Below are 14,978 nucleotides of genomic sequence, written 5' to 3'. Positions count from 1 at the left end.
TATATATATATATATATATATATATATATATATATATATATATATATATATATATATATATATGGGAGAGGAGGAGGAGAGAGAGAGAAAGAGAGTAATAAATTACATCTTCAAGTTCGGGCAGTTCATGTAGTCAGTGCAATATATGCTCCTATCTCAATTCGCACATACATATTCTCTTGACTTTCACATGCATAAATTATAATCTTTTTGGAATGAGAGAAGATATTAACATTATTCTCAATATTCATTTTCTATTAAACTATCAGCCAGGCAGGACTAGATTAAGCCTTTGCACACTTTTGTTAATATAATCATATAACTTGTAAGTTATTTCTAATTACTTAAACAATAAAATTGTACTACATATCTTATTATAATAAATATTGCAAATTATTCATTCACTGGGTGATGTTCAATTATTGAATAGGTCATCCTAGTTTTTGACAGTTGAAGCAATCTCATATTTTATAACATTTTAGAATTTAATTGAATTAGGAAGGTATTCAACATTTATCTTTGATATCAATAAGAAAGTATACTTAAAACATGCACAAAATTAAAATAAAATTTTGTAGATGATAGAGTTTATTTACACAGCTTGTTCATCCAATTCGGTGTTAATCTGCCTGGATACTGTTTTCAAGGTACCAACAGTCTCACCAATCATGTCTAACTGTTCATCCTGTTGCCTTATCATGGCACTTTGCTGTTGCATTGTGTCACTGAGAAACTGTCTATTCGGACTATCGATCTCATTCTCCAGTTTGCTGTACTTAGTTGTACCATGATTTGTTGGCATTCGTGCTGGACTATTATCCAAAAGTGGCTGAAAGTAGAAAATATTTATAAGATTATATATAACATTTATTTAAATAAATACATATATATAATTGTGTACAAAAATATCAGAAGTACTATAAGTAATGACAAGGGCTACAATATCTGTAATAATTAATCAGAAATATCATAAACCAGGAACGTTAGTATGAAATTTAATTTTAAGATTTTTTATTAGTTAATATACTCTCTCTAGTGAAATAGAGAGCATACCATTGTGTTAGTCCGAGCGTGTGAACCTATTCCTTACTTTTATAATACGTGAACTATTAAAATAATTTTATCCATTGATAAGACCGACATTACTTTTTGAGGTTACGCGACTAACGCACTTGAACATATCGTCAATAGTGAAATTATTTTTCAACATTGACAGGATTAACTATGTCACTGATAGATGTCGCTAGTACTTCGGTTCTATAACGCGCGCGCAAGTTTTTAAATTTAAATTTTTAAATCCATAAAAAAGATTATATAATTGATTCTTGAAAAAATCTACAGTTCAAAATTATTTTTTATTGGTTAATTTCAAATACATATAATTTATTATCTTCCTTTAATTTTATATTTTACTTCTCTCATATTTTTAAACACGCTGTTATTACTATTAAATTATTAGACAAAGTTTTATGTTATAATACATAAATAAATAATAATAATATTACTGTGTGTTAATGAAATTTGTAATAATTATATTCCGATAGTATTTTGCGATCACACAGAGCGCGACTCTTATATACAGAATGTCCCAGACTCTCCTCCGCATATTTGTGGGAATGTAGAATGGGTTAAGGTAAACATAAAAGTCTTATACCGTTGCGATATTCACAATAATAACCGAGAAATTAATTGTAAAAGATTAAAGAAAAACGCACGCTGAATGGTTGAGGGAGGAGCGCTCACGACCCAGTAATATAGCAGGCAGATGTCAGCGGTTTATATCGCTATGATCCTACATCTTACCATACCGTGCCGAGACGAGATGTAGGAGTGCAGCGATATAAGTATAGGTAATGGTATGTTGTTTTCTAATCACCGTGCGCCGATATCCGCGCGCTATATTATTAAGCCGCGAGCGCTCCTCTTTCAACCATTCAACCTGCGTTTTTTTCCTTAATCTTCTACAATTAATTTCTCGGTTATTATTACAAACATCGCAAACGGTATAAGACTTTTGTTTATCTCAATCCATTCTACATTTTCACAAAATATGCGGAGAAGAGTCTGGGGCACTCTGTATATAATATATATACATATATATATATATATTTTTTTTTTTTACTTCTCTCATACAAATACAGAGTGTTTATTTAAAAACTTCTCACCTCAATATTTTTAAAAATATACGTTGTACGGAAAAATATTTAATATAAAAGTTACAGGGTTTTGAGAGGAACATAAAAGACTACTATTTCTCTAACGGATAAAGGCGTAAAGGTCACGCTAAAGTCAACTTGAATTTTTGAATGGAACTCCCTACTTATTATTGCATATTCTTGTAGCTTATCTTGAGAGCTTTCCGGAACACTATAATAACGTATTTTTTCATTAAATACTTTTTGAGTAATGAAACTTAAAAGTTACAGTCCCGCCGGCATTAGCATCACCCAAAGTCTACCACGCGGAGGTTGCTCGGTCGAATTTACACCTTTTTCATGTATATGTATGTGTGTATGTAAATTCGATCGAGCAACCTCCGCGTGATACATTTTGAGTACTAATGGCAGTAATACTGTAACTTTTAAGTTTCATTACTTAAAAAATATTTAATGAAAAAATACGTTACTATAATGTTTTGGAAAGTTCTCGAAATAAACTACAAGAATATGCAATATAAAGTAGGGGGTTCCATCTAAAAAATTCAAGTTGACTTTGGCGTGACCTTAACGCCTCCATTCAATGTCGGACAAGTGATCTTTTATATCCCCTTCAAAACTCTACAACCCTTTTGTATTAAACATTTTTTCGCAGAAGGTATATTTTTAAAAATATTGAGATTGAAAGTTTAAAAATGAGTACCCTGTGTGTGTATGTGTATGTGTATATACCAAAGTATATTGTTATGATATAATAGGATACAAAATATCCATATAGCACGCAAACGTTGAATCAACTCCAAGTAGCACAGTAATGTCAAAAGACGTCATATTAACGTCAGAGGACGTCAAATTAACGTTAATTTGACGTCTTCTGACATTACTGTACTACTTAGGATATTTCAGAAAGGTTGCGTTGCGACACTGCAATGTTGCATCAACATTTTGAAATGTAGATTCAACGTTGAAAAGATATTGTAGAAATGTCTAATGTCCGCTGGATTGTAATGTCTAGTAAACGTTGCAATTTAATGTTGTTAAATATTGATTTAACATTGGCCGCGTTTAGCGTTAAAAAGTTCTTTTACAACTGTTAGTAGTTTTTATGCTAAAATTGGATTTTGTAAATTTATTGAAACATTAGTATGCAAAGATTAAGAATACCAATTAATTTTCTCCGTTATTCAATTTATAAAAATATTAAAGTAATATAGTTAAACATATATAATAGTTAATATAATAGTTTAATATAATAATTAATAAGATATTCCATATTTTGTACTAAAAAATATCAGGATATAATGTAAAATATTTCGAAAAATATTTACATTCCGATTATTTTCTCCCAATACACAGAATAACTAAAGAAATCGAATTAAATTAAAGGAACTATATGATTCTACTTAAAAAATTAAATGTAAACTTCACATGATTTTAACAAAGTCAAAGTGAATAGCATTATTAGACTGTACAAATTGTTTGAAACCTTTTTCGATGAAATCTTTGATTTTCGAGAAAAAATGTCAATGCGTCATTTAAAAAGATATATAAAACTTTTTTTCAGTATCTCTACCTAAATTTCAAAACATAATAATTTGTTCAGTGTTGTTTCCATGTTATAGCAACATAAATTAGTATCAGTGTAGAAGAAACAATATAGATTCAACGTTGGAAAGATATTTATACCCTCACAGTACATTAATATTGTCATAAGGTTATAGCAACCTTAAATTGTAAAATGATAACATTACACGGAGGTTAATAAACCAGCTATTAACCTTCTAACGACATAAAAATGTTCGTCCATACTCATTCCATTACAAAACCTTGTACAAAACATTATATTAACGAGCAATTAATAACAGAATTTATATGATATATCTTCAACTAGTCAGTTTATGTTGATTTTAAATGAAATTTAACTTTTCTATATTTGATTTCTCACTATTTCCACACCTGAAAATTTACTCAGTACTGGTCGGACGCAAACTCGAGAACTTCAGATACCTCTAGGTTTCTACCCAGATAGCACGATGAATTCTTTAAGTGTTCCTAAAGTTTTCTCCTTTCCTGAATTGTACTTCTTTAGGAATTCGTGGAAGAATACTATAAGAATGATTTAGGAAGTTACATGCACAATGATCGGAGTTCCTCAGAACTTCTTAGAGTATTAATATAGAGTTATACTATATGAACATAAATGTATACTTTATGAATTCAAAAAGAATAATATTTATATACAGAAAGAGAAATGCAAACCCAGTAAATACTAACTAACAGTAACATCAATGTTATAATTTCCTATTCAACAATATAAATACAATATAATGCGTGTTAGTTACATTCTTAAGTAAGAAATTATAACATTGATGTTATGTTACTGATAGTGTTTACTGGAAGGATATTCAATAAACATCCACTTTAACCTGTAAGGTACCATGGGGTCCCAGGGACCCCAACTAATTTTATTTTCGTGATAATTCTTAAACTATCCATTGTATGGCGCTAATATCTTCAGTATCTTTCGAGTAACAGTTTTCAGTGTGACAGAAGAAAAGATCATCGAGTTATTTGTAAGTAGCTATGAATTATATGCATTTGTTTTTCTGGGGTCACAGTGACTCCATGGTACTGTTAACGTTACTTTTATGAAAATAATTTTCTTAATCTTCAGCTCAATATAACTCATTCTTCACACAAAAGAGTAAAAACTCTTGCTTTTCAGTTAGTAGAACTTAAAAGACGTCTTACAACTCAATATATTCATAAGCCATTGCGTTTAATAATTTCATCTATTTTAAAAATTAAAGAAATTGAAAGATCTAAAATTATTTTGCCATCTACAGTAAGATGTAATAAATAAAGATATGATTAAGTCCAAAGAAGTATATGTTAGATGCAATTAATTAGTATGCACCAAATGTGCAAGCACTATCTGTAACGATTGCATCTAAAAACCCTCTAAGATTTTAATATTGTATTTAATTTAACATTACTTGTTTATATTTTTTATATAATCTATAATTTGTAGAGTTAGATTAAAACATAATTTTTTTTTTCTTTTTCCGATTATTTGTCTTTCAGTGTATTTTATTTCAACACTGTCCACATTGTGTTCATTTTATAATCAATTAATATTTTCTTTTAGATTACTAAAAAATTGAGACTGTTATTATATATGTCTAGTTGTAATACAATATTCGTAAAGTATTATTTTCGAACTATAAAGCGTTTTTCTTTCTACCTTTTATTATCATGTTAAAAATGACAAAAATTTATTGGGGTCCGCCGGATATGGTACCTATAGCTTGATTAAAAAGCATGGTATCTGTTACGGATTAAAAGTAACGTTACATTAATATTATAATTCTCGCTCAACAATATAACTATTACGTACAACATATATGTAACACTTACAGTTAACTGGAAAATCATAATATTGATGTAACGTTAATGTTTGTTGATGTTTGATGAGTAACAGTTCTCTTTCAACTGAAATAATTAAAATACATCCAACTTTTCACTACATAAAAGGAATTTAAAATTGTACAAGAATCATAGAATAAAAAAAGAATTATATTAAAATAGTCATATTTTTAAGTTATAAAGTAGCACTTTGTAAAATATAAACCCAATTCAACCATATTCTCACGATTCAATTCAATAGTATCACTTTTCTTTTTATCATATCATTTGCAAAGAAAGTTCCAATTATAACAATATACATACAATATAACAATATACAAAGCACTGAAAATGATGTGTATCTGCTACATGCAGCCACAAGAAATAGTAACAAATAAAACACTTGTAATTGCTCATGAATTCTCAGAGTGTTCTAAGAATTAAGTCGTAAAGTATTCGCTACAATAAACTTCTGAGGAATACCTCAAGACGAATTTATTGTGGTTGCTTCTTTACGAATTGTTCAGATATTTATTTTTCTAATTGTGTATATATTCTTTAAAATGAATTCTCTAAGAATTTCTGTTCATCTCTGTGTTATCTGGGTAGTCTATCATCTTAGCTGCTTTTTTAACTGATACTAAGTGTTCTGTATTATCCACATATGCAGCCGAAGCAGTAATTATAATTTTCTTAAAATATTATTTAGTACAACAACAAAAATAAACAATTTAGTTCAAATATTTTATATAATAAAAAAGAAGTCAAAGATATATGCATAAAATATTTATATAAAATATGTTTACCTAAGTATTGATACTACAAATGCTTTAGAGCGCTGACTGAAAGATAAATATTGGTCTCTACGATTCTTTAAAGCATTTGGAACGTGTAGTGTGAGAGAGAGAGAGAGACAGAGAGAAACAGAGAGAGAATATTACCTAGGATTAATTTTATAAATAATATTTTAGTTTAATTTAGTTATATTTACTTTCTTAATAAAAAATTTTATTTATGAAAAAAATTTGTATATACAATTAACTGATTCATGTAAACTATATTCCAATTGTGTAATATTTTCAGGATACACAAAAAGTGAAATAATTACATGTAAGCTGAAATATTAAAGATAATAGTAACTTTATGACAATATTATAATGTAAGGTTATCTTGTAAGGTTAATAGCAGATTGCAGTAACATGCTCATTAAAATGTGTAAACTTGTAACCTATTCATAACCTTACTGCAATATTCGGTGCTGTGAGGATATTTCACTGAAATATATACCTGCAACGCGCGCTACCTCTTGAGTGTTGCGGGATAAGAGAGAGCATGCTTGTAGGTCTAGAACAGCGCTCTGTATTTGTCTAGTACAGTCTGAACCAACAACTAAGTTGGCTGATTTCTAAATATAAGCTGAATCTTCGAATTAGGAACCATCTTTGCTTTGTTTTTCTTAATAATAAGTCGATAAATGAATATTAATAAATGAGAAAAAAAATATATATTTTTTTATAACTTAAACTTTCGTTCATAAACTTAAGTCATTGCCATTCAATGGTCGCTGCTTTTTATATTATCTCTAACTTTTAACTTGGATTGTATCACATTCTCTGTCCACTATCGACTATACTATGAACCAGACAAGGATAAGAGAGGAAACAAGGAATCTCTCTCTCATCCCGCACACCTCAAGAGACAGCGCGCGTTCCAGGTAGTATATATTTCAGTGGAATATTTGAATATTCAACATTATATATACAATATCTCAGCAACGCTGTTTCAACTTTCTGTGCTGCATGGGCGTAATTACAATGGTATGTACAAACCTGTCTCGCCGTACTGTCGCGGTCCCGACCTCTGCTCAAGTTTAACTTATCTTTCATGACCTGCAAAATATTTATAAAAAACAGCATTAATTTTATGCAACAATGGATTTGACAGTACAACATTAGTTGTTAATTACTTTAACTTCCTCACGCGCCTGCTCGATGAAGCTCCGCTGAACCGTCAACTCTTTGTTATCAATCTTAAATTTCGTTGGGTTTTTCTCAACAATACGTGTGTATGTGTTAAGGATACCCACAGAAAATTCGTTCGAATCATATAAAAAAATAACTTTTGATGCAGCTTGCGAAATTAACATCTAGAGGAAAACTAAAATCGATTAACTACTAAATGTGATTATGTCGTCGATTATGTTCGAAAAAAATGAATAAAAATGTAATTATTTGTCTAAAATTTACAAGCTTCGATCGACAAAATATTTTCGATATTAAACGCCTCCTCGTATTTTATAGTTTTCAGTTAAATCCAGTTTGGAACGCTTCGGGAGCTAACCCAATTTATCACACGTATGTTCGACTAAAAATAGATCAAATTTTAGGTTGTATTCCAAAACGTTCTTTTTAGAGAAAATTTTTCCGAAAATCAATAGTATATATAACATATGGATTTTCAGTAAAATTTTCTTCAAACAGGTTGTTTTGGAACGCAACCTTAGTTGAATTTTAATTACAAACAGAAATGAAAATAAAATGACATATCATTATCATTTCGCAATCGATGTCAAGTATTTTGTTTTCATCCAATTCATCTGACAATGATGATAACAAAAGCAAAGACACAAAATAGATACAATTATATTAACTTAAAATTTGAATTTTAGTAACCTAAAAGAGTTCATAATGTTATTAAACTTTTGTGTCAAAAATTTTTGTATCAGACCGATTTATTTGGAATTTTGTACTTAGCAATTTTTTGAGTCAATGGTTACTATCAAAAATCAAAATTTTAAATTTCATGTTAAAGGTGAAATCCCATGGCATATATTTTGTACGTATTGCGTAAGTGCGTAACCAATAAATTGCAACAATTAATATTTCTGTTGGAACTTCTACAAGAATAGAAAGATATGATCAGTTACGCGGTTAAGCGTTCGCGAAAATACGTGCCATGGGACTCCATCCCAGGTAGAACATAAAGTCATACAAAAGTCAAAATAACGTCAAATGATATAAAAATGATGTCATTTTGATATCAAACCATTTTCACGATAATTTCATGATATTAATGTCAAAATGATATCATCTTGATATCAAAATGATTTTGTGTTCTATCTGAGATTTTAATTCCACCATCTTAAGTTTTAAAAATTTGAAAATGTTGATTTAAAATTAGGATTCAGTGACTTAAAAAATCCCTAGAACAGTATTATAAGAGATATTCATTCTTTTTTTTATAATTAATTAATTTATAAAAAAAACAGCAAAAAATTTGATAAAGTTCTAAAAAATACTCTAGGGTGTCCTAAATAAGTGCCTAAATTGCTGTTTCAATATTGATAACAATTTAGTAGAAAATTATTTGTCATAAAAAGCATAAATTTTGACTATTTGTTTATTTATAGTAATTATGCAGGTAAAAATTAACGGTTGTTTACTTTTTTCATGTAGTAGAGATTCTACAAAAACAAAAAGACCGGTACTTAACGTTAAAAAATTCGTCAAAATAATTAAAAACTGAGCGGAAAAAAGTGGATAACGGAGCGACCTATCATGTTACAACGAGTTAATCGCTCCTGGAGTGATTTAAATCCGTGTAAGGTTGACTTCCCAAGTAGCAGACTCACATCAAAATGACGTCAAAAACTGATCATAACTAGTCGATTGACGTCAAGTGACTAAATAACAACGTCTTCAAGACATCTTTTTTGTAACGTCTTAATGACGTTTCTGTACAACGTCTTAATGATGTATTATTGACGTTTAGAGACGTCATAAAACGTTATTAAGTCGCCTAAAATGTCATCATTGGTTTGTAACATTAGACCGTCATTTTGACGACACTTTCACGACATTTTTGGTCATTCCTTGATCATTTTTTATCATCAATTGACTAGATTTGGACGTCATTTTGACGTAAATCTGCTACCTGGATTTCTTCAAACTCCGATTAATCTTGACCGACAGTTAACTAGCAGAATAACCAACTTATTAATAAACTACTTTTTTTCCGTAAATTTTTTTCCAATAGCAATTTCAGTTGATAACTCTGCCAGTTAACTATCAGTTAAGATTAAACATAATTTGAAAGCATCCTCATTGTATTAGTTTATACGGATCGTTTGATATCCATATAAAATAACAATTTTTATTAAATCATCATAATATTATAATTTATGCTTGTGATTAACGGTATACTAAGTTGCTATGATACGCTATCAAAATAAATAAATATCGAGCCAGTTGAATATACTTTAAACCAAGAATATCCTTCAATGTAGTTTAGAACACAGGTAATGGCCTGATGAAATTTCGGTAATTATGCATATTAAGGGACACTTCGCCGATGACCTTGACCTTCACATATATGATAAAGATAACCCTCCTGAATAGCGTTCTGAAGATTTTAGGTGGCGGTCTCTCTTTATTTCTTTATGAACAAAAGAAGTTGACTATTTGGGCTGTAGTTTTCCGATTATATGTATGTATATATATATATATATATATATATATATATATATATGTATATTATATCAGAGCTCGGCACGATCTGCACACTTCGGCCGATTTTCAGCTCACTCCGCCCAGCGCTATTCCCCTTACGTCTTCACCGCACGCGCAGCGTACAAGCCGTGCGAAGCTCAATACCGTATGATGAATTTGTTCCTAATAGCTTTCCACGTAGCATAAGATACTATTATCGATGCATTTTTTTTAAGTGGTATCCCCAGTAGGCCTAATGATTAGACTTACTGGGCCTATAATCCAAAAACTCCCCAAAAAATACCTCCCCAAAAACTAACACTAACCAAACCCATTATGTACAGTTTAGAATATTGCATTAGATAGGTTAGAGTTAGGTTAGCGTTAGTTTTTGGGGAGGGGCGGAGTCCCTCCCCCGCGCATACACATGTACTTTGTGCAAGTGGTATGATGTCTGTATATAATATATACATACATACAATCGGAAAAGTGCAGCCCAAATAGTCAACTTCTTTTATTCATAACTTTTTAATAAAGAGAGACCGCCAACTAACACTTTATAAATGTTACTCAGAGACATGTCTTTGACAACATATATGAAGATCAAGGTTATCAGTGAGGTGTCCCTTAATATGCTTAATATCAGTTTTTTATGCATAATTATATATAAAATTTGTCCACATATAATTACATATAATTGTATGCATAATTATGTAAAATTATGTATGAAATTATATATATAATTATACATGATTATATATAAGTAACATGTATTAACATGTATGGACAAAGAAGGAGGGTCCCTAAGGCCGGTTTTTAACGGTTTTAAATAGCAGACTCACGTCAAAATAACGTAAAAAACTGGTCATAACTGGTCGATTGATGTCAAATGACGTCTTAAAATGTCTTTTTGCGACGCCTTAATGACGTTTCTGTACAACATCTTAATGATGTATTATTGACGTTTAGAGACGTTATTAAAACGTCATTAAGTCGTCTTAAAATGTCGTCATCGGTTTGTGACATTAGATCGTCATTTTGACGACATTTTCACGACATTTTTGGTCATTCTTTGGTCATTTTTTATCATGAACTGATTAGATTTGAATGTCATTTTGACGTGAGTCTGCTATCTGAGCAGCACTTTCTGAAATTGATCCAAAAATATCAGAAACGTTATTTTTGTAAGAACTATTGAAATAAAGTGATTTTATTCTAAACGGACATATTTTGGTGCCTGCTTATACTATAATTCTAATTAATCCCATTTTTATCACCAACGCTCTTATGTCACCTACATATCATCTCCTTACATTTGTGTGGTGTGTGTGGCTCGATACTACAAAAACACTATAGAGCAGTATGATTAAAAAAAAAACGTATATTGCTAAATATCTACACAAATAGTGTTTTCGTAGTTTCGAGCGCGCGCACGCACACACAAATGTAAGAAGATAACATGTGACATAAGAGCGTTGGTGGTAAAAATGGGATTAATTAGAATTATAGTATAAACAGACACCAAAATATGTCCGTTTAGACTAAAATCACTTTATTTCAATAGATCTTACAAAAATATAACATTTAAAATATTTTTTGTTTAATTTCAGAGGGTGCCAAAAATCGGCCTTAGGAACTCTTCTCCTTTCATACAGAATTATATATAATAATGTAAAATATATAATTTTATATAATTTTACATAATTATGTATGAAAAATCTTTCATTGGGAGTTCAATGAGAAAAATTGTTTTTAATCAATTTTTCAGAATTTAAGTTCTCCCATTGAACCATCGTCCATACAGCATAGAAGCTTGCAATTACGGGAACGTTACATCATTTCAAATTTTAACGTAACATTGCAGAAACATAACAGACAAGAAATGTAACATTCCATCGGAAATGTTAAAATAACATTGCAGAAACATTATAAATAATTGAAAACTATAATGCTATAAATTATGCATAATACATGTATGATATATACGTTTTATCTTAATCACAGAAATTTAAGTATTTACTTCTGTCTATATTTTCTTATATCCTTATTATGCCTTCATAGCGTCTGCATACCAAGTTATTTATTGGTCTGTTCTTTTCAGCTGAAATGGCTGCGCTAGTTAATGTACATACACATTAAAGTGTATGAAGCATATGTACGAAATTCTCATGTTTTAGTTGGTGTATATTTCTCGCACTAGTGCAACCAAGTCAACTAAAAAGAACAGACCATATAACATGCTTCATATACTTATGCATTTAAAAAAAAACGCAGTTTAACTTTATTATGCGCTGCCAGCAGCTTTGCAATTGTAAGATTTTCTACTGAACGTCATCGATGGTTTATGTCAACATGTTTACTAAGCAGTCGCTATTTCTTCTAACATACTTATAACATGCTGGACCACTTAATAAACAAGATAGAAAAGCGTTAACCACTAAGTGTCTCTCAGCAGAAATTCTTACAACAGTTGCAAAACTGCTAACAGCGCAGTGGAAAGCTGCTTCTTCTGCTCAATGCAACTATTATATTACATTCCACCGTAACATTGCCCTTACGAAAAAAATACGAAAAAAAAAAACGAAAAACCCTCAATTTTGGGTGTTAACACTCAAATTTAGGTGTTTATCTCCAGTTTTTGGGTGTTTACACTCAAAATTGAGTTTTTTCGTATTTTTTCCGTAAAGGTGCTACAAAGTTTTATTGCAACGTTTCTGAGAGCAGACATTTCAACATTGCTGCAACGTTGCATCAACGTTTCGCAACATATATGGAATGTTACAATTGGTCTGTTCTTTTCAGCTGCACTGCTGAACTGGTGCAATAAGTTAGAGTAAGAAAACATATATTTGTCTCACTTTAAGACCAAAGGTTTCCATGTAATATCTATGGTTGCTTTCCAGTTGCGTACACTGTGTTACACAAAACCAGTTTATTGGTTGCATATTATCTTACAAGATATTTTAGATCATATGTGACCAATAAATTGGTTTTGTGTACGTGTGTGTCAAGATGTGTTAAGCAATTGGAAAGCACTCTATGCAATGTTCCTGCAACCTTTATGTGCTGTATGGGAGATTACGTTCCGAACTGCACCGAAAAAAAGTATTTAAACCATTTTGAAAACCGAATATACTATCGGTTACATGCATCGCCAAAATTAAAATTACGTTTCGATATATTCATTGTCAGTGTATTGAAAAGTTTATATTATGTACACTATAAATTTCTAGTACTGGCAGTGTATCGGAACGCCTTAGGGTGATATTTGATCTATTCTTTTTAGCCGTACTGCTGAACTGGTACAATAAATTAGAATGAGAAAAAATATAGTTGTCTCATTCTAACTTATTGCAGCAGTGCAGTTATAAAGAACAGGAGGGCTTACGATAACGAGAGTAGAGCGAGTGAGATCTGGATCCGAGAGAATAATATAATCTCCTATCTATAACTGTAATATTCTATAGTCTGCTCTTGCTCCTGCTCTTGCAGTCTCATAAAACCAGGAGCAGATTAGGAGTTCGTCTCACGAACAACAAAGGGTAATGTATCATACTTAAAGTGTCCCATACAGCACAGACGTTTCAAAAAGCTTTCAGAAAGATTTCCGAAACATTGCATCTTTCTGAGATCTTTCTGAAATTCTTTCAGAAATTCTTTTCTTCTGAAATCTTTTTCAAACTTTAGTGCTGTATGGAGTATTAATATTTTATCTTAAATTTATACTTAGATGTGTTATCATCTGACGTGAGACAAGTACAAGTAACTATTAATACAGGTTCAGTCCTTGTTTAAGAAGAGTTTGAGAATCTCAAATAATTAATAAACTGAAATAATATGTTACATAATTCTTTAAATAAAGAAGATAAAATATTAATACACTTTAAGTATGATACATTATCCTTTGTTGTTTGTAAGACGAACTCCTGAGGCCCGATGCTTGACGATATACGAATGAGATACGCATGCGAAAATCTACAGTATACGTAACGTGAACTATACATTTTCGCATGCGTATCTCATTCGCATACCATCAAGAATCGAGCCCCTGATCTGCTCCTGTGTTCATGAGACTGCAAGAGCAGGAGCAAGAACAGACCATAGAATATTACAGTTATAGATGGGTGATTATACTATTCTTTTGGATCCAAATCTCACTCGCTCTACTCTCATTATCGTAAGCACCCCAGATCTTTAAATTATACCGTGTAGAGATTTTCCTTGGTACTAACATTATCCCCTCCACTTTTCGGGAAACTGTCGCCTAACCGTCATATACTGATGTCTATACTAAACTAGATTGCTAACAAAGGCTTCGAACGTGCGTCGCGTAAGGTTTCCGGTTGCATGCGAGAAAATGGCGGCGATCCTGTGTGTGACGTGTCATTTGTGTGAGTACTTACAATGTATAATGTGAGTCAACGTGGCCATTAAATTACTGTCGTAAAACCAAAAATGCCAGCATCTTATTGCATCAAAAAATATCGTAATAAAAAAATAGATAATATTGGACGTTATTTGCTCTGCTCATTTTCAACAAAAGAATTTTATGACTAAACGTAGTGAAAATATGTGGCGATAGCGGCCATTTTCTCGCATGCACGGAAACTCTATCGGACACTAGCCGTTATATACTTTTAGATAGCCTGTTAGCAATCTAGTTTAATATAGACATCTGTACCGTCATACGACAAGCTTGTCCAATGTTTTAATTGGTTGTCGGATATTTTGAGGAAAAATTAAGAACCTTAAGAAAATTCTATCCATCACCCAATCGACACGTCTGACAATACTTGTCGTACGATGCAATATCAGTCTAAGATAACTGAATCAATGGCTGCGTTCAGCAGAACTCAGCGCTTTGTAAACGGTTTAATGATACATTGCAACAGTTTAGATGTTCTGCTGAACGCTCTTTAGGGGCATGTCA

The 14,978-nt window shown here is 31.0% G+C and overlaps 1 protein-coding gene across 2 annotated transcripts in view; it reads right to left on the bottom strand.

The window, feature by feature from the left end:
- The window catches only part of LOC116849877 (syntaxin-6), a 22,421-nt gene that overhangs the window by 4,316 nt on the left and 3,127 nt on the right, over positions 1-14,978 (bottom strand). For both annotated transcript variants that reach the window (XM_032827495.1, XM_032827494.1), the window contains exons 3-5: positions 7,528-7,622; positions 7,391-7,450; positions 597-829 (exon numbers count right to left, since the gene is read on the bottom strand). In XM_032827495.1, the coding sequence (XP_032683386.1) occupies positions 597-829; positions 7,391-7,450; positions 7,528-7,622 (388 nt within the window). The remainder of the gene's footprint in view (positions 1-596; positions 830-7,390; positions 7,451-7,527; positions 7,623-14,978) is intronic.

Source organism: Odontomachus brunneus, unplaced genomic scaffold, assembly GCF_010583005.1.
Source record: "Odontomachus brunneus isolate Ranch 3 - 2012 unplaced genomic scaffold, Obru_v1 Obru_scaffold_127, whole genome shotgun sequence".
Classification (NCBI taxonomy): domain Eukaryota; kingdom Metazoa; phylum Arthropoda; class Insecta; order Hymenoptera; family Formicidae; genus Odontomachus; species Odontomachus brunneus.
This window is presented reverse-complemented; position numbering and strand designations above follow the sequence as displayed.